The following is a 24,209-nucleotide window of genomic DNA, read 5'->3' on the forward strand; positions in this document are numbered from 1 at the left end:
GAAATATACAGCCCTCGAGTACGTAATTGCTTTGAATTATTTTCGAAAATTTTCATATTGTAGATCTGTATTCAAGTAAAATGAAATTCAGCGCAAGGTGAGGTTAGCTTAGGTAAGGTTAGGTTAGGTTTAGTTAGGTTAGGTTTAGTCAAGTTAGGTTAGATTTGATTAGGTTACGTTGGGTTTAGTTAGGTTCGGTTTGGTTAGATTAGGTTTAGTTACGTTAGGTTGGGTTTAGTTAGATTCGGTTCAGTTAGGTTAAACTTATTTTGAAACAGCACACCTTATTGAATTTCATCAAGATCTCCTTCCTTATGGAAAAATGCTGAAACTTCATGACAAGGAAGCAGAGTATTGTGAAGTTATTTTAATCTTATATATCCACTTTGGTTTGATTTTAATTTAATTCAATTAAATATCAAAGAACAGAATCTGAAAAGTTTTAGAGATACCTAATAACTAAAAATCATTCTGTGAGGCCCATACTCAAGTAGTTGTATATTTCTTGGAAGGAAATTCACAGACATTTTCAGTTTTCTCTAAATTTTACTCGAACTAAATGCTTTCAATTCCAGATCACATATTTCAGAATTACTTTTTATATAAACCCGAGCCGGAAAAACATCAATAATAGCGCTATTGTTCAGATGAAACATGCAATTGTAATCCTTTTTACGAAATATTTGAAGAAGACCAAGAAAAGTCATTTGATAGGACATTACAGACGAATTTTTTGCCTTTTGATGTCATAGAGTTGAATGAGTTCATGTAAACCTTTCCCGATGAACAAAACCAACAAATCACTTTACAATAATCAAATCAACAAAAACCTTCGAATTCCACCCACCGCATCTTCTCCCCTCACATCTCCCTCATCCGAAAACGTGGCAACGCCAGCACGAACCGGCACCGAGCCCGCCTCAATCCGAACCCTTAAACTGAATCACTTTGGTTGAGCAAAAACGGCCCTCGGCCCCCTTCACAGGGCCGTGAGGCCGTAGTCCGACTTTATCGCCGGCGGTCCGCCCTGCATGGTCCCGCAGCCTGGCGAAGACGACAGGGGGTCCATGCCTCCCATCGCCGCTATGTGCAGGTCCGCGTGCCCGTGCAGCATGGAGGAATGGTGCAGGCCGGCCGCCGAGGCCATGGGGTGGGCGTGCGAGTGGCCCAGGCCCGAAGGAATCTGGCCGGACAGAGACATATCGAGCATGTTCTCCCTGAGACCCTCGATCTCCCTGCCCGCGTTGTTGTTTTTCCGTTTGTCATTGTTATTGCCGAGAGTGCCGTTCTGTGTTTTCCCCCTGCCCTTGCCCGCCGCCGTCTTGGAGGAGTTATTTGAGGTCGTGGTCGTCACGCCGGCGGGGTTGGTTTTTCGCCTTACGTTCTTCGTGTTCGGCAATTTGTTATCTTTCTTCCACTTCATCCGGCGGTTCTGGAACCATATTTTGATTTGACGCTCGGAGAGGACTAGGGTGTGGGCGATTTCTATCCTGCGTCGACGGGTTAGGTATCTGTTGTAGTGGAATTCCTTCTCCAGCTCGAGGATTTGGTGTCGCGTGTAGGCTGTGCGTTGCCGTTTGGGTTCCATGCCGGGCGCGAAGGTTCCGTTTGCTGGAACAAAGAGAAAAAAAATTTATTTTATTGTTTTCGATTTTTCCCGAGAATTTCTACTATAAAATTGTATATTCATATTTATAAGAATTATATCTGGATCAAGACAATTCAAGTAGACCAGGGCTTCAGGTCACTGTTAATTCTGTACCAGTATTTAGTCTGCCACTAATATTTTTTATTTATTTGACGAAAATCCATTTTGAGGTGGATTATCAATAGGAAATATAAAAGAAAAAGTCTTATTACTCACTTCATCTGTAAGAAAATAGTACTGATGATGGCGAAAAGCCGAAACATGTAGTAGTTACTTTGACAACAATAGATCAATAAACTGTTTTTACTGCAGTCGTCAAATCATGCCTATATAGAACCCTCCCAAGTTTAGGTCCAACAAACCGAAACTCAACTACAAACAACCGAAGAAATAACAAATATCTCAATAAAATAAACAAGAAAAAACAAAAATAGTGAATTAAAAAGTCAAAACTTTCACATAAAGGTGCCTCAAAATTCTAATTAAATAGAAGACACCGTTTTGTTTTAATTGAGATTCCTTCTTTGGTACATAAAGTACATGTGAAAGTGCATCATACAAAATATGACCTTCACTGGCTGTTTTGCTGGTTTTCATGCAATTTTCTGGTCGAAATTTTCATACAAAATGCATTAATTCGCTGAATTTCACTGATGCAGAGTTCAATTATACTGTCAATGTGTGTCATCAATTGAATTTTTAATGATTCTTTTTGCAGTTGAAGGTTATTTTGACATTGCTTGGTTTTTTATTTATTTTTTCATTATAGGATGAGATTGTAAAACTTCTTGAAATTTCAATTTTATGCATTTTAAGGTAGAAAGAAACACGTTTTTCCTATACCATTTTCCTGATTCAGCTCTGATGAAAAGATATGGCCATTTTGAGTTTTCATAATGAGCTGTAACAAAAAATTCCCTTCACAATAACTAGCTAAATCTTTGACACATCTTTGGATCTTCTAAACAGAGTTGTATTCAGCCAAAGTACCCAATTTTTCAAATTTCTCAGTTTTTTTTTAATTTTTGAACATCAAATTACTCGAAAACGGCGCATTATGCGAAAAGATATGAAGATTACTTTCATTTCACAAAACGCTCAAATATTCATTAGATAGCGTCAAATTTAGTTTCCACAGTTGGGTTCTTTGAATTTTTGATATTTTTATGGCGCGTAATATGCAAAATAAAAAAACCGAAAGACGTGTGTTCGAAAAAGATTCATCAAATAAATGAAAAACTATATTCCGAAAATCACATCATTCGATTAAATTATTTGCGAGATAGAACCAAAAATAACATTTTTTAACAGTTCTTCAACAGCCTGTATCTTTTAAACCGAGCCGATGCGAAAAAAATGGTAAGGGAAAAAAGTGGTTCTTTTGACCTCAAGAATATAATGCTAAAATTTTTGTACGAGTCAAAGACTCACCCAGTCGATGGTTGAAACGATAGGACTGCTATTTTTTCAGATTTTAACAGATCTATCTCATCGCATCGAACTTTAGCTCGAATGGGACATTCTGAAAATTTTGCACTCAAGTTCTTCGAGCACTACTTCCCAAGTTAAACAGAAGCCAGATATATTTATGATTGCTAGAAAACCATGAGACACACCTATAAGGTTGTAAATATCATATGGCTGAAACTGAGCTCAAGCGCAGTGAATAGATAATCCTTTTAAGTCGAGGAGCAAGGGTAGCATCTTCCAAATAACTTTAGCAAAAGTGTGAAATATTAGAATATCTGGGATCATAAATTCTTCGTTCTTTTTCGAGATAGCATTCCGGGCATGGCTCTGCCTGTTGAAATGGTTTGTATATACTTCAAAGGAGACAACCTCACCTAAGAACCCCAAGAGAATTTTCCGTGGCTACTATGTCGAATTGCTAAAATACATATCTTTTTTCAATATTATTATGGACAAAATTCGCTAGGTGCTTTTGGAGTTGTCCTATTAACTCATTTTAATGTTTTTTCTTATTATAATGATTTCGATTTAGTCTTCTCTTTTCATTATAATTACTATAACTTTTTATTTCATTTCAATGACTTTTATATTTTTGCGCTCCAAGTATTGGAGAACATTTTTACATTACAATAAACTAGCCTAAAATATGTCACAAATTATTATGTTATCAAAAATTCTGAATGAAAATCGATTTCTTCAACAATTGGTGGGTAAAACATGCTTTCCAATTTTCAAAAATTAGCCTTATATTATGTTGTGATCAGACTCTCCATTATAGATTTGATCCTCTCGACTCTTGACTTCGAGCTGGCTGAATTGGCAATTTCTCCAACAATTCCTGATAAACATTGGTACGGTTCTCCTAGCTTGCGGATTACATTTATAAAAAAATGCACACAATGACACCATGACTGAAATGGGTCTCAGATATGATGTACCGAATCATTTTTGATTCGATTAGCTTTTGGGTAAGGCTGGGTTAATGTTGAGCTAGCAGTTAAGCTAGATTTCTTCAAAAATTGTAGAGCAAAAACTTTTTCATCAAGGTGATAAATTATCATAAATCCAAAATTATTGAAAAGGGCTATTATGAGTGCACCTATGTAGAGATATCCAATGACCCATCTTCTTTCTGGTCTTCAACGAGAGGTGAAAAATTATTTCACAAACAAGCCCGTGAAATCATCTTGTTGGAGTCTTACCAACCAAACTAATTTTTCCCCCCCATCATTCACGAACCAAAACAAAGCGAGGCTATAGCCAGAATGACAAAGTAATTGCTGGAGAACATCATCTATCATCGGTAAATCTAGTCCTAGTTGATACTGGAGCACCCGCATAAAAAGTACGAATTTCCTGACGAGTCAAAGGCGAAGACATCGGATTCTATTATTAGGAGCCATAGCCGGCATGAATTAACTACGAAGTGGAACTATTTTAATTGGCTGGAAAGGAGACGATGGCGTCGGTGGTCTGGGTTTCCAAGCTATAATTATTAGTCTTCAGTAACAGATGTTTCCTACCTGGTCACTCGTGAATGGGATTCGTCTTGGAGATGAATTATTGATGATTTATCGAGCGATTCATTTTTGATGGGAATTTTTGAGGCTGGAGTTAATGAGTTATCACGGCATTTTTTATTGACCGCGTTTTTTGTCTTTTGCGAGGATGTAATGATATCTAGTTAGCCTAGACCAGTTCCAAGCATAAAACAATATTGCGTTACCATAGCAACGAACAATAACTCATTAGAACTATCAGTGTGAAGTTTGAGGTCGAAAAAGTAAACCAGCGTTACGCAATAAATTGAAAGAAAGAAGATGGCCACCGGAATTGTGAAAATCTAAAAATTGTAGCATGGAGCCATCATCAAGTGCCTGTATTTAAAAGGGTTAAGAGGTAAGCAGATTCACGAAGATATGCTTAATACCCTTGTTGATCAATGTCCTTCGTATGCGACCATGAAAAATTGGACTGCAAGCTTCAAAAGAGGTGAATTTTCCATTGAAGATGATGACCAATCTGGAAGGCCCATTCTTGTGCCAGTCCCAGAAAATATCGATGCAGTTCATGACATGATTTTATCAGACGGTCGTATTGGGCTAAAACGGATATCTGAAGCACTGAAAATTTCATACGAACGCGTTCATCATATAGTTCACGTCGATTCGGTCATGAGAAAAATTGCTGCAAAATGGATCCCCGAATGTTTGAATGTTGACCAAAAGCGTGCAAGGGTTGAAGCATCGCGTTCGATCTGTGCTCGATTTGAAAACGATGTAGACTTCTTAAACCGAATTGTTACTATGGATGAGACTTGGGTACATTTCTACGATCCAGAAACAAAGCAGCAATCGATGGAATGGCGACACTCTGGTTCTCCAAGACCTAAGAAGTTTCGTGTTCAAAAATCTACTGGAAAAAAGTTCTTGCCACAGTTTTTTGGGATTGCCATGGAGTAATCATGATCGATTTTTTGGATAAGGGTAGAACTATAACCGGAGATTTCTATTCGACATTACTGACCACTCTACGGGAAAAAATTAAAGAGACGCGGAAAGCTATCCAAAGGTGTTTTGTTTTTGCAGGACAACGCCTCTGCACCAAATCTCATGTTGCCATGCAAAATATTCGTGATTTAGCTTTCGAATTACTAGAACATCCCCCTTATTCACCAGATTTGGCTCCATCCGACTATCATCTCTTTCCTCAACTGAAAAAAAGTTTAATAAGACGTCGTAAATTTTCTTCCAACGAGGAGGTCATAAAAGCTGTGGAGGTCTGGTTTGCAGAGCAAGAAGAAACATTTTTTTTGAAAGGTCTAGAGACGTTGCAGGTTTGCTGTAATAAATGTATCCAATTAAGAGGAGAATATGTTGAGTAATAAAATATTTCGACATCAAAATTTTGTTCGGTTCTATAGTAGGCTAAGAATTTTTCAATATATCCTCGTAAGTTGTTATTTATAAAACGATGAATTTTTATACACCTAAATTTCATTCAAACCTAGTAAAATCCAACCCTGATTACCCTGTATATAAATAATTCTCAATCGCCTTGAACCTAACAGCCTTGCACTCCATTCTTAGATATAACCTCTGAGTACTCAATGATATAACTAATAAAGGATAAAAACCTTGAGCTTGAAACTCGAAACATCGTGACGTGACAACGTTGCATGGGGGCCTTTTACAATGAAGCGCACTCATGAGGGCAAGGCATTGTGGACTCAATTTTTCCATTACTCTGATGAAGTTCACGTCAATCACCAGCTTCAGATATGTCGATACACACATACGCAACCCTAATACGTGCGTGGAACAGTCTGTTCGCGGTATTAATTTATTATTGTCACGACGCCAAGCGACGGCGCTGTTGTTTGCGACTATGAGGGGATGCTAACTCCGCAAATAATGCCGATGCACGTGTTCTGTGAGAGCTTGGTGGAGAACACCCTTGATCTTATCTAGAATCCGAACATGGTGGAAAGGAGTTGCACCCTGAAAGGATTCGCCATGAATTCATGTCTGTTGGGTGACTCCAGTATTACCAAACGTATGGTTCCCTGAAGCGTCGGCCTGTTATGGGCGATCTCTCACTGCTTCAATGATACTCCCTGGGCAATATTCTCTACAACTGACAGCTGAGAAACACGTCAGAATAACTCGCCGAACAGCTGAGTACTACCAGTCGAATCTCGGACATCTAGAACGTCTCGATTCGACAGAACTTTTGTACTTAGAGCATCCAGACTCTGGACACTTTACCACTGTACTCTATGTACTCTCTTTCGGTCCACAGTATTCCAAATATTACAAAAAACATCGTTCACTGGCACTTGTTCATATACTTGAAAAATCTGTGGTTCGAGATTGCCTAAACGTATAGTTGGCTTGTAGAACAGAAGATTCATTCCATCCAGGAGTAGATAACTAGTTTGTTCAAACCAAACGTGAGCAAAAATCACTATTATCAGAAGCATCTTCTATAGAGACTTATTTAGTTTCTCTGTTCTGCTCTGTTGATCGATAACATTGAGCAAAATCAATCATGCCATGAAGTCTCTGATTCCCACGATTGTATTCGAGTGAATTACAGTTTATTCTTCAGGGAATTGAGTAAGATTCAAGTGTGACTGATTCCGCGGTTTTGGTGAAAATAGAACAGATCAAGATGTGCAAGAATCAGTGTAGAGAGAGGACAATACATATAGCAGAAGTCTTCAATAGATTTCGAAGTAAATTTTGGGGTTCATTTTGTACAATTATTCAATATTCGACCTTTGAATTTTCTGTAAATTGTAGGAATTTAGGGGGGGGCCTTTCCAGTTTGCTGAAACATTGATTCGAAATTTTCTACTGTGATTACCTTCTCATAGTGGCAGCTAATTTTGGTGGTTCCAAGAAGGTAAGATATCAGTCCAAAGTGTTCAGTTCAAATCGCTTCAAATTCCATACAAAACCTTGTGTTTAACTGGGTTAAATATGTCAGAGTATGTGTTAACTAAACAGCATTTCCAGAGGTTCGAGTAACCTGCTTGTATTGAAAAAAAGCTGAAAAAGTATCGAATGCTTGTGGATATATATGGGGGAAATGCTGCATCTAATAAAACATTTAGAGATTGCTTTCGACGTTTCAAGAATGGTGATTGCAGCGTTAAAGTCAAACCTCTCCCAGAATAGCCTAAAAAACTCAAAGACATTAGGTACTCTTTGAAGATTCGAAGGGCTTCAAGAATCATGTGGGCTACCTCTACCTCATGAAGTTAACTGTGACACGTTGAAAAGTCGTAAAAATATCCATAAACGATCAAGTGAAAAATTTTACCACACCCGCGTTATTCTCCAGATATTGCACCTTGAGAGTGGTTGTTCCGACGGATGCAGCAAGGTTTGGCAGGTCACTGGCTCACTTCTTCGCAGAAATATTGGTTCTGACCTTGGATCATCTCAAAAGATGAGGATTTATTAGAGATGCAATTCAAAAATGGCTTAAGAAGTGGAAAAAAGTAATAGCCAGCGATGGAGAATACTTTAAATGATGTGACTCATTAATTTTGTTCTGAAATGAATGCATTTTCAACCATGAAAAACCGAACAAGCTATAATTTGCATTACCAATAGGATTGGGATTCCTCCAATTGACATTTGTATAAATGTAGAGGCCATTCGTCCGTCAGTTACGAAAATTGATGATTTCTTCATCGATTAGGGAGTAAACTGACAGTAAGTATCATTATAGAGATGGAAACGTAAATGAAGGAAGCCAAGGGTTCAAACTAGTCTTGAAAAAATTCTCATAACCAAGACATAAGTTGCCAGGACTACAAGATTCCTGGATATTTCATAACAACACAATATTGAAGACATTTCTCATTGATATTCATGAACTATAGTAATACAACCCGAACACGTGAAGGATTAAATAAACAATCACGATCAGTATTCCGTCGTGAATCGAATAAACGGAACCAAAGCCAGATTCTGCCTAATTCAATACAGCAAATCATGCTTGTAGACGACCTGGTTGGCGGGCATCCTCGTCTTTCAATTAACTGTTTGGCCCGAATCATTGAATATTGTTCATGACCTTGCCGCTGCCCAGACTCCGTCTACTGCTGCACTAGTTGTTTGTGTGGATAAAATGCAGCATCATCGTTTCGGCAAAGAGCCGTTGCCAACAGGAGTTCGCTGCTTCGGGCTTTGTGGTACCTGCCGAGGCCTCGGGGAGGTTTCGGAGAAGACACCAAGACGATGAAGACATTTGCTGACTTGTGGCGTAGGATTATTTTTCGAAACTTCGTTCTTTTCGACAGAAACTTAGAGTGTACTGTGTTAAACATATAGGTCAAATAGCCAAGGACACAAGGGTATTTGTTTCTTGGCAACAATTAATCATTATATAAGCCTTAGGGTAGATTTGCCTCTTTAGTCAGTAGATCTTCTTCTTCACCACATAGTTTCTAAAACTTGTCGATCTAATCTTTGGTTCTCTACTCATAATACTCTGTACTCTCGTAAGTCTAACTCTTAAGAGACACTGTTTTCAGTTGCCACTTACAGAACCTAAACATTTCTCCAAGAAGCAACAATAAAGCACAGATTTGGGAACGGAAAGTCAAGACCAGATGATTCTTTCAATTGTGGATTATGACTCTTGTGGTGGTCCCCAACTACCGGTGTAATTGTGGAGTTATTACTGCCACTTACACAGCATAAGTACTATCGAAATTATGACCACCAGTAGAGTGTAAAAAAATAATAGCTTCCGTTCTCTTTTAAGAGGCACTTTCATCCGCCTCGTGATCAGATGTTTGGCTGTTTTGGTCCATGAGTGGAGAGGATTGGGGATTGGAATATTTTCTGTTATTTTGGACAATATTGCTTTCGCTTACCTGAACATTCTCAGTAGGTATGATATATATTTTATCATGCTGCTACAACGGACAAAAATTAATTGTAGATTGAAAAACTCGATTTTCGGGTCAAAAATGAGCAAGGGGTTAGACCCCCCTAAAATTACATGTTAGCTCCTCTGTCTTAAAATCAGGGTGTGCTGCTACTGTCCTAGGATATTGAGTACAAAGAAGTTGCCCCGTAGATTCCAGAAAATCAAACAGTTAGTGATTCAATAGAGAATTGCACTCCAGAGAACTCTTCAAAGTGAACTTGAAAATGAAATGTGGAAAATCAAAAAAATTGTATTTTCTCTTAAACAATGTCAGATATCCGAAAGTTTGGTATGAAAACATAGGTTTTCGCATTCGCCAAATCTATTGCAAGCATTTCTAGTAGCATATCTCCCTTCGTTTAGATTTTCGTCGTTGAAATGGCATTTTTCAAAAAGTTGCAAATTTCAATCTTCGATATCTCCTGTTATATTCGACTGATCCAATTGGGATATTTCCAGTTCTATAATCAGTATTGCCAAGGCTTCCACCCTAGCACAAAAACTCGATTTCGAAAATTTCAATTTTTTGGGTCAAAAATGAGCAAGGGGTTAGACCCCCCTGAAATGACATGTTTGCTCCTCTGTCTTAAAATCAGGATGTCCTGCTACTATCTTAGGCTATGGAGTACAGAGAAGTTGTCCCGTAGATTCCAGATAATCAAACAGTTAAGTTAGTGATTCAATAGAGAATTGCACTCCAGAGAACTCTTCAAAGTGAACTCGAAAATGAAATGTGGAAAATCAAAAAAATCGATTTTCTTTCAAACATTGTCAGATACCCGAAAGTTTGGTATGAAAATATAGGTTTTCGAATACGCCGAATCTATTGCAAGCATTTCTAGTAGCATATCTCCCTTCGTTTAGATTTTCACCGTTGAAATGGCAATTTTCAAAAAATTGCAAATTTCAATCTTCGATATCTCCTGTTATATTCGTCTGATCCAATTGGGATTTCCGGTTCTATAATCAGTGTTGCCAAGTTTTCCACCCTAGCACAAAAAGTCGATTTCGAAAATTCCAATTTTTTGGGTCAAAAATGAGCAAGGGGTTAGACCCCCCTAAAATGACATGTTTGCTCCTCTGTCTTAAAATCAGGATGGCCTGCTACTATCCTAGGCTATGGAGTACATAGAAGTTATCCTGTAGATTCCAGAAAATCAAACAGTTCGTGATTCAATAACGAATCGCTCGCCAGAGAGCCCTTCAAAGTGAACTCGAAAATGAAAAGGTGAAAATTAAAAAATTGGATTTTCTCTTTAACAGTGTCAGATATCCGAAAGTTTGGTATGAAAATGTAGGTTTTCGCATACGCCGAATCTATCGCAAGCATTCTTGGAAGCATATCTCCCTTCGTTTAGATTTTCATCGTTGAAATGGCATTTTTAAAAAAATTGCAAATTTCAATCTTCGATAACTTCTGTTATATTCATCTGATCCAATTGAGATTTCCGGTTCTATAATCAGTGTTGCCTAGGCTTCCACCCTAGCACAAAAACTCGATTTCGAAAATTTCAATTTTTTGGGTCAAAAATGAGCAAGGGGTTAGACCCCCCTAAAATGACGTGTTTGCTCCTCTGTCTTAAAATCAGGATGTCCTGCTACTATCCTAGGCCATGGAGTACATAGAAGTTATCCTGTAGATTCCAGAAAACTGAACAGTTCGTGATTCAATAACGAATTGCTCGCCAGAGAGCCCTTCAAAGTGAACTCGAAAATGAAAAGTGGAAAATAAAAAAATTTGATTTTCTCTTTAACATTGTCAGATACCCGAAAGTTTGGTATGAAAATATAGGTTTTCGAGTACGCCGAATCTATTGCAAGCATTTCTATTAGCATATCTCCCTTCGTTTAGATTTTCGTCGTTGAAATGGCATTTTTCGAAAAATTGCAAATTTCAATCTTCGATATCTCCTGTTATATTCGTCTGATCCAATTAGGATTTCCGGTTCTATAATCAGTGTTGCCAAGGCTTCCACCCTAGCACAAAAACTCGATTTCGAAAATTTCGATTTTTTCGGTCAAAAATGAGCAAGGGGTTAGACCCCCCTAAAATGACATGTTTGCTCCTCTGTCTTAAAATCAGGATGTCCTGCTACTATCCTAGGCCATGGAGTACATAGAAGTTATCCTGTAGATTCCAGAAAACTAAACAGTTCGTGATTCAATAACGAATCGCTTTTCAGAGAGCCCTTCAAAGTGAACTCGGAAATGAAAAGTGGAAAATCAAAAAAATCGATTTTCTCTCAAACAGTGTCAGATATCTGAAAGTTTGGTATGAAAATATAGGTTTTCCAATACGCCGAATCTATCGCAAGCATTTCCAGTAGCATATCCTCCTTCGTTTAGATTTTCGTCTTCGAAATGACATTTTTCAAAAAATTGCAAATTTCAATCTTATATATCTTCGGTTATATTCGTCTGATCCAATTGGGGTTCCGTTTTATATAATCACTGTTGCCAAGGCTTTCTCACTAGCACAAAAACTCGATTCCGAAAATCTCAATTTTTTGGGTCAAAAACTCAAAAATGATGGGTTAGAACCCCTTATAAAATGACCTATTTGCAACTTCGTCTAAGAATCAGGTTGTCATACTACTCCTAAGCTATGGATTGCATGAAAGTTGTTCTGTTTTTCTAAAAGCTCTTTAAATAGCTAATATTCCCATCAATAGTTGAAAAGTCGTAACAACACTTCCAATCAAAGTCACGTAACACATTGGAATAATATCCACAATAATTCTGATGTTATTGTCCGGGGATTTAAAAAGTAAAATCAAGAGACGAAGAGAATAATTTTGCCGACGGCTCGATGGTAATAGGCCAAAATTTGTTTCGACACAAGGTGTAGCTTGTCAATTTGGTAGTAGTGTTTCTACGATTTTCAGAAATATTGGTATATAAGGACAAGAATTTTAACAATTCATTGTTTGACTAAGAAGTATGTATAATCTAGGCTGTTGAATGTTAGAAACTGCTCTATTATCATTCACATTGTTTTGATATTATTTGTTGGGCAGTATTGTTTCGAAAATTAATTATATGAGGAATGAACACTTTTAACACATGGACAATTTATAACATTTTCTTCCTCCCAAAGGAAATTTCATGCTCCCCCGAAAGAACTCATACTTCAATCGCTATAATTGAATAAATAGAAAATGAATATCATCAACTATTTGAAGTCGTACCAAAATAATATCACTCAAGAAGTGATAAGAGGTGCTACTCTGCACTGTCATAAAAAAGCATGGTTTTCCATTTCTCGATTCCAATCGAAACAATTTTTTCCTAATTCTGCAATTTTTTTTGTTCATAAAATCATTTTTCACTGCAAGAAATAACACTTGTACAAAACACAACGCTGATGTGCTCAAAACAATAACAATATATAATAAGAACAAAAAGGTGTTAGTTTTCATGCATAGCTTGTAGGAAATACAATTAGTCCTTCTTCATTTTTTTAATAGACCCCCAACATTGAACAAAAATTGAAAAGCATAAAAAGTATCAATATGAACTTACTGGAAATCGAAGCTGTTTCGTTAGAATTCGAAACTGCAAAGATCAAGAAAGAAATGTTAATATATAAATCGAATGAAACAATTAATTAAACTGATTGATGTGTGAGTGTGAAACAGGTGTGAACCTTAATTGCGACGTTAGATATAAGCGTTGTTCTACTTGCGTAAATGAAAAATTGTCTATGGAAACAAGGCTGAATAATTCCTGCTGGCCTAATGCTTTTCCAGTTATAAATTATAGTCGCCCTGTCATGAGTTTTACAATAGCGCCGATGTTATTATTTATATCTGTGTTATGCAGCTAATGCATTTTTATTACCATCGCCGTTTGTGGGGGTACTAGTGCCACTAGGTGATTTTTTGTCGACTCGTGTAGATTGAGAGCCATTATCGGGATTGTGGAAGTTTACCCCTTCCAACAATAAAAATGAAATCTTTCTTGGTTTCATGATAAAAAGGGTGTTCTAATGAGATTCGAAGGTTCAATAAAGCACTCTTTCTGTGATATTGATTCCCTTATAAATTCGTGAATTATGTATGGTTGGCAGGACCGGATTAAGACTCGATAGGGCCCTAAGCAATTTGAGATATAGGCTCCAATAAAAGTCTAGATGCAGGGAGTATATGCCAATGCCAAATATGATTTCTCACCACCCACTTAAACCACCGTTGCATGATGCAAATTTTATGCTGCTATCATTGTCTGATATCTTGTAATGTTTGTTAAGAACATTTAACAACAATCATTCACAGGAAAAACGACGTGAGAGAGAAAAAAACACTGACGCTGACTTCTCGAAAAATATTTTCTAACGAAATTCCCAATCGCTTTCAAAGAAAAAATATCATCCCCACAAAACATTTCTCTGTAACAATTCAATGGATGTGACTATCTGAGGAGTGGGTATTGTGTATAACATAAAGTTGAATGAATAATTCATAATACGAGAATATAACTGATATTCGAAATACGATACAGTCTCTGGCATTTCGTGTTATGTAATACAATACGTCTTGTTGAATAGTTTCGAATATGTTGAAATATATCTTTCATTCACCGCAGAATGCTCTGTCAGTCTGTCAGCGGCTTGAGTCATCTTGCATGTTAATCATTAAATCTAAATGGGGACATCTCCTATATATACGTTATTCAATGAATTTTTGGATACATTAAAGGCGTAATCGATTATTTTATTTTTGTATTAGGGCTAATATTGAGGGGGGGTGAGAATATTAGCTAAATATAGCACAAAAATATAATGTTATTCATTGTTTTTTTTTTACCTCAAGAATCTGCTGTTGAAATATTTGTACTGTATATATCACAATATCTAACGTGAATTTCGGAGTTCGAATATAGAATACCGTAGTGGATTGTTTTGTTATAAATAAAGAGGTTTTTCTGTTCCTCTTAATAATATAATCTTGATTTTTTCATGAGGTACTGAATTTACGTAATACTAAATAATCAAAAAAAAAGTTTTATAATTTTATGTGAACATATTTCTGATAATATATTGTGAAGAATTTTGAAACCAAGTGTGCTAGTATTATATAGAATAAACATATCAGTCTAGAAATCAATATTTTGAATAAATCATCTATAAGGGTTGAAAAATATAGTCATGACTTCCCAATCGAAACAATCACACCAAAACTGTTTCAAATATTCCAATAAAACCCATTCAAATGAAAAACCATTTATCATGAAGCAATAAAACTCATTTCCGATCACAACAATGTCTCGAAATCACCCCCAAATTGAAAACTATCATTACACCAATTTTTGGTACTTTCCCCTGGCTCGGTAAATGACTCCGATCGCCTTTGTAACAAGAGAAAAGTGGAATGGTGTAGATTAACCGCAATGGTTCACATCATTACCGTATGACATAAACATGGAAATATAAACGAAAACACAAACGATTCAATCTCGCGGGGCTATAAACCCTTCTAATCACTTTGAGCCTATTCACTTGATTCCTGCAATTACCCTGAATACTATACAAGGTGGGTCTTTGACTCGTACAAATATTTTAACAGTAGTTTCTTGAGGTTAAAAGAAAAAAATTTATTCTTCAAATATGAGGTTTTAAAATTCAAATCGCTTGGTTCCGAGTTTACGATTTGGCAACAGCGTCTACCAGACAATGAAAAGAACAATGTCCGATCAGCTTGTTTATAAAATAACAGCTGTTGATTTACAGGCGCCTACTTACTGGCTAGCTTCAACTGCAACCGGCCATAAAAGTCCCATAAAATTTTACTACCTTCCTCGTTCGTCGCAGACTTCATAGGCAGCCATCTTTGTCTATCTCATCAAGATAATGCATTTGTTGTCCTTTATTATCAAGGCATATTTCAGTCAACGTTGCCAGTTTGTGTAATTCTCACAAAACGCTTCAAACTTTAAATACCCATTTTTATTTTTTATTTTTAAGTGCTTTAAGTAATTTTTTTCGGGAAACGGTTGAAATGGTTATTTCAAAATGTGACGTTTCAAAGATATTTCATAAAAAATACATCATTTTCATCAGAAGGAGTATTCCCTATTGGTGGCCAAAAGTAATGATTTCTTCTAGAATTTTCAATTTCGTATAGAATTTTTTTTTCGCAATTTTCTTAGTCCCATTTGACGAATTCTATATCTATAGGCAAAAACGGCCATTTCGAAGTTGATGAATATTTTTTGTACAATACTGCATGTTCGACGTTAGTCAGTTTCAAAGTAAACTGACTAAAATCGAAATTACCCTCAGATCTAAGCCACAATCATGTCCCATCTCCGATACGAATCCACCCTCAATAAAATGAAAAATCACCCTGACATCCCACCTCGCGCCTTCATCGTCAACTGTCGCGTCCCAATATTTTCCATCGCATCATCGCCGTCTTTGAGGTCCTTTGTATTCGTCCTGTACACCAAATCGCGCCGAATCTAGGAGGTCTCCAGGATGAATTGCATCCCATTTGTCTCTCCGCGACCGACAAACGCAAGCCAAACCGACGTCCCTGTTTTAATTCCCACTAAAAGATACTAAGAACGCAATTTATAACTCGGCAACAATAGTTTGTGTTTACGAGATGGGTGTTTATGCTGCTGGCACCGTAAATAGAGCCGGTTTGGAGGCCACGGAGGTAGATTTACAAATCGACGGTCATTTGGACGATAAAAGATTATAAATTGGGGTACTTCAGGCCTTTGTCCGGAGATCGGATCGATTTGCAAGATCCGAAGAGTGACACTTGCCGGTTTTGTACCGTATGACACTTGCTTCGCGTTTGCCGGGGAATGAGGAATTGGGACGCTTTATCAGATGTCAATCGTTCGAAGTGAAGCGATTTTTGAACTGTTTGTTGTGGTTAGCATCTTCACGGACTGTTTGGTCGATAATGGATCTATTGTTGCGTTACAAGGACCTCTAATTCTCAATGCTCAATCAATGTCTTTTCGAGTGGTGGCTGGATTATTCATTCGATTGAATGACTCGGTATTTCGCAAAGGAAAACGTATATGTACATTTACTAGAAAACACTAAAATTCTATTCTTGATTCATTATATAAATTTGGGATCAGATGTTTTGTTGGACATTTCTGAATCTCTGCGAATATCAATGTAAGTGGTCGATACCTGAACTAAAGCCTAAGTACAAGTATTTCTCTAGGTTGAACTTTTACTACTACAAGTATTTCTAGCTCCTTCAGATGGCTAAAAGTAATTAGAAGAAGAATAACTTTTATTGATACCGAATCACGTGTAGTGGTAAAACACTCCCATGTGAATTGTAATTCAGACTTCCGTTTAATTAGGGATCTTCATCAAGTAGGTATCAGGAACATCAGTTTAATGAATTATTATCATATTTCCAATTGATTCGCGTACAAATATTTTCACAGTAGATTTTTGTGGTCAAAAGAAACACTTTTATTTTATACCATTTTTTACGGATCGGCTCGGTTTAAAAGATACAGGCTGTTGAAGAACCATAAAAATTATTTACTTTTAGTTCTCTCATGAAATGAGTTTCGGAATATTGTTTTATTTGATGAATTTTTTTTGAACACAAGATATCACCCACGTATTCCAGTTATCTCATTATGACCATTACATACCATAAAAATACCAAAAATCAAAGAACCCAACTCTTGAAACTAAGTTGGACGATATCTGATTAATGTTTTGTAAAATAAAAGTACACTGAGAGAACGAAATAGTGAAATTACAGTGAAAATCTTGGGTTATTTGTGACCAACGATAATCACTGGAATTTCACAAGGAATATTTTGAAACGAAAACCTTGTAAAATCACAGAAAATATAAATCACAAGTTGGTTGTGATTTCACATGAAATTTTTTCTAATGATTTTTCTAGAAACTAAACCTGTGAATACTCATTGTGAAATCACAATGGAATTTTATGGTATCAACTGTAAAATTACATTTATTCTGTGAATTCGCAAAGGATTTTTACAGAAATAAATTGTAAAATTAAAAAATTTTGGAAAATTACAGGATTCATTGTGGAATCACCTCTTGTTCTCGCGAAAATACGTCGTGAAATTTAGCATCAATTAGACCGTAAAATACTATAATGTTGTGAATAAACAGAGCAGATTCACAGAACTTAATTGTAAATTTCAAGTATTTGTTAAAATTCCAGATTCCATTGTAGAAATACCCCACACCCTTTTAAAATTACTTCGTGAAATAACCATGAAAATTACTGGATAATTGTCTTTATTTTGTTATTCATCAAAGAAGTTGTACAGAACTAAATTTGGCACAATCACTGCCTAAAATATACATCAATATGGAAAAAAAACATTAAATTAATTAAAAATAACAACTACACCATAAAATATAGTCATCAATATGGAAAACAACAGATATGAAACATTATATCAGTTAAAAAACAACCACAACATGAAATTAATATAATCTTCAATATAAAAAGCAATATGAAACATTACATCAAACAAAAACAACAACCACAAATATCATCCAAAATGATTAAACATTTTTTTCAAAATATAAAAAAAAATCAACATAATTGTGAAGCATTCAACTGTGAAATATCAGCTTCTGAAAATATTGATATGAGTGTGCGCTTATTTAGCGGTTCATATCATAAGAGTATAAACTTAAAATTCAAAAACAAAGTATACCTAGTCTTTTTCCAACAAAAAAGACACAATCTTCTGGAATAGATAAATTTATGAATTTGTTTTCTATAAAACTTGCTTTTGTCGTGCTTGACTTACTTCCAGAATCCGGATGAATGTTGAAATGCATCCTTCGGAACATCTCCATAGATTAAATTGAGGGCCTTCCTGAATACATAGGTTGTAAACACATATCGTTTTTCCATAAAGAATTCGTATCGGTGGTTTATTCCTGAAAAAAAAAATTAAATAAGTAGGAATCCAATAGGCAATATTTCGATACAGAATAAATGAATAATAAGTTGTATGCATGCGGTGTTCAATTTTTTTCAGTAGTATCTGCCAAAGGAAAACCACAAATCGAAAAAATAAACATCGCTTTCAAAAAATTATAACTATCTACTTACCAGTATTCCAGTATATATTACTTTTGTCACACACTTGAAACCTTGAAGGAACTTGGAAGGCAGAAATACTTGGAACTTGAAAGAACTAAATCATATTAAACAAAAAACTGAACCATGTATAACTCTTCGCACTTCAGAGTTCTTGAAGACACAGTGGATCATTCCAGAATGAATTGGGTTATGGGGTAAGTTAGTGAGTATCTACGATAGGATATGGGATTGGGCAACGAGCAGGTGCCAGTTGCAGGAAAGGTTTTGATTGGCCACAGAATGAATCTGGAAGCAGATAAAAGTTGTGATTTTACAATTGCATTATGAAATTCCATTGAAGCTGTGAATTCGGATCCAGCCGAGCGACGTCACGTACCGCATAGGTGGAAAATGACTTGATATTTGCAATCATATTGTAATATTACGCTCAAGCTATGAATGTGCTTAACACATTTTTAAAATAGATATTTTACAAAAATACCCAGACTTACGAGTTTTGTCAGCAGTAGGTACCTACTCAAAATATTTTCTGACCAAGTGACAGAATTTGTTATTCGATTATGGTTGAGGAGGAATGCAGGAACCTATATTCTCCTATATGAATTATACAAAGAATAGAATAAGATATATTTTATTTATATCTTCAGAAATGTATTCATATAAAGAACAAGTCGAGAAAAAAATTTCTACAATAAACGTCATTGTGGACTGTCTCAATGCGATGAATAAATTAGACAAAAAGTCATCTGTATGGACTCTATGTTGTACTGATGGATCAAAATTAGAAAGAGGTACAGGCATTGGGGTGTGTGGACACAGATCAATATAAGGCAGCAGTCCAAAATGAGGAGGGGAGGAAGCCTTAAAAAAAAAAAAATCCTGTACACACACTCCTAGACATGCACAGAATAGTTATAAAATTCTTTCCTTCACCGATCTACACCGGAAAGCTCCTGGAGCTGCCATTAGATGAGCTTCTGAAAAGTCAGCTTCAGATGAGACTCTTCGTGGAGCGGAAAAAGAACAGCACAATTTTGGCCTTCGTAAGATCATCAGTTGTTTATTAAATTTCAAGCGGCATCTTTGGAACGCTCTAATGGAAACCGATTGATCTTTTTTTTAATTCTGTTTCCATATTCGAGAGAAATATTTTGACCATAATAAATTTCAACAATTTCGCGTAAGATTTTCCTCTTGCTGTAGACATGTAAATAAAAAGTGTTCTATCCTTGAAGGAAATTGTGCCGCGATATCATGTTGTACAATTATATTTTTTCGTGGTAATTTCACAACCGCCGTAATAACACATTGTATAAGCACATTTGTGAAGGAATTTTAAAATTAAAAGGGTTCTGCATTGTAATTCTACAACACAACATTTTTTTCTTCGCAAATTCACAATAAAAATTCTCAAATCACAATAACTTTGTGAAATAACGTTGTGAAATCACATTTTCATGTGATAATTCACAAAATTATTGTGATTCAAAAAAAAATTTAGATCACAATAATGTTGTGAAATTACCGTTTCATGTTGAAATTCGCAAATTTATTGTAATATTGCATTGCAGTTGTAATTTTTCAGGTGAATATTACAATCCTTGTGATATCACAGAGAATTAACACATATTTTCTGTAAATTTCATATTCACTGTAAATATACATGATAGTTTTACATTTTTCATGAAATTTCGCAACACCCTTGTAGAAACATCCAGATATTAGTTGTGAAAAAAATAATCCAACCGTGTAACTGTAACCTGTCCAGCTAATATGTGGGTAATTTCACATTGTAACCTCAAGATTTTTCTCAGTGTAGGTATTCTTCATGTTTTCTCGTAGAATGCGCCGTTTTCGAGTAATTTGATGTTCAAAAATGTTCTGGTGTCTTATAGTGTTAATAAAGTTTATTTTATTTATTTATGTACTTATATTGATCAAACATATCATCGAAAGCTTGTTCACAAGGTTTGTCAACGCTATTGTCAACCGGCAACAATGAAACCGAGAATAAAACGCACAAATATGAAATAGTAAATAGCAAACTGGTGTGCGAGAAATCTTTTTTCACCAAAATAATAGTAATAATAAATAAATAATAAAATTGAGAAAATTTAGATGGGAAATATGGATGACCTCTATTCATTTCAAGTTCGGTGAAATGGTATCTAGAATGATGTGGGGTAGGTACGACAGAATTGTGCACTTAATGTTTTGAATTGTTCAACAGAAAAAATGATAGTGGTTAAATTATCATAACTCATTGAGAAAACGTGCAAGAATAAGTAAAATCTACAACCTCAAATTATTGTGTCATGTAAATAGATTATTGATAAACATATGATTAACTCTTGGTTCTACTAGCTGTTCCCTCGATTTCACTACCAATTGAAGAGAAAAAACTTATTCTCAGTTATTGTGGCCAAGAAGTCCAAAATCCACTAATAATGGATTTCGTGGTTGGTCTCACGATTCAATTTTCCTAATTTCATTGAAAAGGCAGGCTTTTGAACGATGTATCAAAACTATAGGAGACTGCCATTTGAATTTCATGTTTTTCGGTGGTTAAAACCATTATTGTTCACCCTCACCGATTCCTCTACAATTTTGGAAACCTAGCCTGTATAATAGTACCAATGAAGCCACTTTATCAGCATTACAACCCTGTACCATATCCCTGTATATGAAACTTCATAACTTTCTGATTGAATGATTATGAATTTTGTTTTTCATCGACATAAACAGAAAATGACATTTTAAGTATACTGATTTACGAACGAAAAGTCCACGATTTTTGAAGCCAAGAACTTTTCGTCCGCATACACTTTTCGTCCGCAAACTCTTTTCGTGTTCGTCCATACCAAAACCAGATACCAAAACCACATAGGAGGGCGATTGAATCAATCTTAGAAATACAGAATTTGACGATAACATGACAATAACTGTTATTTGCTGTTGTCAAATTAATTCTTCACTAAATCTGCTAGATTTCACGAGTGAATTAGGTACGTGGTTTGAATGTTAGTGTTCATTATAATCAAGAATGGATAGTTATGTGAGAGAGAGTTATATGAAATACTGTCTGTATGGTTTCGTCTACTTGCTAGCTTTTACAGGCTCGGCTATCAGTTCTTTTGGTTCAATAATAACTATTTGTTGATTTCCATCCAAACTTGGCCAAACCAAATAACAAAATGTATCAAATCCAATGGTACTCATATTTCAAGACATGTAGGCAGGCCATTTTTAAAGATTTCGTATGTTATTATACTCCATAATTGGATTCAGTTATTTGGTAGTCTGGAGACATACATAAAAATACTAAATACCAACTACTTTTTTTCGTATGGCACTTGAAAGATTCGTGTGGATAATATGAAAGAAAAAACACTCACAAGCTCCAGAAACGTGCACTTTCCTCATCCACGGATAAATCTGCCTATCACTACCATCGTCATCTTCCTCCTCTTCGTCATTATTCGTAGAACTACCCTGTCCATCATCACAGTCTTCATGTTCGTCAGACACACTTTCCTCCATCCGCAGGCCGAGCTCCTGCAAACTGTGAGGACCAGGGGGGGAACTCCTAGAATCCTGGCCATGTCCAACAGATCCAGGACTACACACACTGCTTTTCACTATATCACTAGAGTTTTGGGGAACGTTCGAGGGAATGTCCGACAAGGTCTGCAGGATGCCACTCGCACTGGACACCGGGGGCTGGTGATTGCCGCAAGGCACCATGGACTGCTGGCTTTCGTGCAGGGGTATGGACGGTCTGATCTGGTGAGAATGTATGGGAGGCCCGTGGTGCGAATGTATCTGGGGGTGATAATAGTTACCGTAGCTTCCGTACCCTCCATTAGCGATGGGCACAGGGGTTGACCCATAGGCCTGTTGGTGATGGTTATGGTAGCCATACTGAAGGTGATGCTGAGACTGCGGTATGTGGTGATTGCCGAAGAAATCGTTGCTGGAGGACGGTATATAACTGTTCTGGCTGTATTCTTCCGTCGGAGGAAACTTGGGGTCTACCACGACGCCCGACAAATGCTGGGCCTGCTGATAACTAGCCGGCAAGGCTGCACCAGACACGGGGTTCATCAGGAACGAGCTCATGATCATTAATTTTTCTGTGGAATTCTCTCCTCGAGCACTGTGATCTATGCGAGATAGCCTGTGGAGAGTTTCGAACACGCGGGGGGTTCGCAGCGCATACTATGCCTTTTTTCAGTTCCCCTTCTTGTCCCCGGTTTGATGCCCGGACACGCCCACCGTTGCCAATTAACAGTACACGTGACGCCGAGTCTACCAATCCCCGCGCAGATCGTCATCGACCATGATGGATGACGTTTTGTCTGGCGCCGTTAAACGGTGGTAGGGGAAGCAAGCGTGTACTCTTGCTAGCGTTCGGGTATATCCCAACCTATTTGCTACGTACTTTTGCTAAATAAATGCAATCCTCAAGTTCATGACGTCACGAATTTCATCTACTCGTCACACTAAGAGTATGCACTAAATTTGCATCAGTGTTTTCCTCACTTTAATCACTACCACTAGAACCTTCACTAAACAACTAAGTGTAGCAAATAGTCACTGAGTTAAATTTTATTTAATCTTCGTCTAACCTTAGCTGCAGCGCGTTCGGTTCCACGGTTTCGTATGGACTGTGTGTTCGGAAGGAACGTTTTCGAGTTGCTAACTCTTTACTCCTCCCACTCGGCGTGAGAGTGCCTCTTATTGCTCCTTCGTTATCCCACCTTCTTCTGGCACGGGACTTTTCTAATATCCAGTGGGGAATAGGACGGTAGGGAAAAGGTCCTTTGCGCCTTCAGCGTGCCATGCTTCCCCGGGAAATGGGAATCGAATCATCAGGATCTTTTGGAGATGAGAGTAAGTTCGTTGTTGAGAAATATTTTTGAGAAGTGAAGCTTTATAAGGAAGTTGACAGGCGTTAATCCTACACACACATATATATATATATATATATAAATATTTGCTAAAAAGTCTAGCAATTATTATTGTTAAAAAGCCCATCAGTTGTCTAACATTTTATACCAGTTTTTTCATCAAGGTCAAAAATGGTTTTCAATTTCTTTTTCTGTTTTTTTTTGTTTATTGCTTTCGATACTGAAATATTTGCTAATGGTGTATGTCATTCTTTTAGCAGTGAAAATTAAAAATTAGTTTTTTTTTATATCAATGATGAGGATTTTTTCATTTACAAAATTTTTGTCCTCCAACTTTTTTTTTTTAAATCGAAGCTGCAGAGATTTCTGTATCTAAACCTTCGAAAATAAACACGGAAAAAAATTTTCTACAATTTGTTACTCTTCATCGATTGGAGATTCCAAAATTGAACTTGATATGTTTGTGTTCTCGAAGTGGCTCTGATAATATCAATATAAAAATATTATATTATATTATAAATATAAAAAATTGTGAATTTTTTATAATCAGAGGTTTTCATCACAATTATGTGATTAACACAAGATCCAAAATTTATAATCCTTCTTATAGAATAAAATATAGCATCTGGCGATCAAGATTGATCTATG

General features: G+C 36.4%; 1 protein-coding gene across 2 annotated transcripts; it reads right to left on the minus strand.

Moving 5' to 3' along the window:
• Positions 1-258: 258 nt before the first annotated feature.
• LOC123319385 (homeobox protein Hox-C4a) lies at positions 259-23,518 on the minus strand. 2 transcript variants are annotated; one of them, XM_044906306.1, is made up of 3 exons: positions 22,047-23,518; positions 13,091-13,123; positions 259-1,611 (listed from the first exon to the last, which is right to left on the minus strand). In XM_044906306.1, exons 1-3 carry the CDS (start codon positions 22,774-22,776, stop codon positions 980-982), a joined length of 1,395 nt encoding a protein of 464 aa, XP_044762241.1. In that variant the 5' UTR covers positions 22,777-23,518; the 3' UTR covers positions 259-979. The 2 variants fall into 2 exon arrangements, with proteins under 2 accessions (XP_044762241.1, XP_044762242.1); XM_044906307.1 differs by lacking the exon at positions 13,091-13,123 and having other exon boundaries at positions 22,047-23,515.
• Between the last annotated feature and the right edge of the window lie 691 nt (positions 23,519-24,209).

Source organism: Coccinella septempunctata, chromosome 8 (genome assembly GCF_907165205.1).
Source record: "Coccinella septempunctata chromosome 8, icCocSept1.1, whole genome shotgun sequence".
In the NCBI taxonomy this organism is placed as follows: domain Eukaryota; kingdom Metazoa; phylum Arthropoda; class Insecta; order Coleoptera; family Coccinellidae; genus Coccinella; species Coccinella septempunctata.

Bases quoted from the DNA above. Each gene is read 5' to 3' on its own strand.
- LOC123319385 (XM_044906306.1), bottom strand. From the start codon at position 22,776: ATGATCATGAGCTCGTTCCTGATGAACCCCGTGTCTGGTGCAGCCTTG. The intron at 13,124-22,046 runs GTGAGTGTTTTT...TGATCTTTGCAG, and splicing joins AGTGCACGTTTCTGGAGCTT to TTTCGAATTCTAACGAAACA. The intron at 1,612-13,090 runs GTAAGTTCATAT...TCTTTGTTCCAG, and splicing joins CGAAACAGCTTCGATTTCCA to CAAACGGAACCTTCGCGCCC.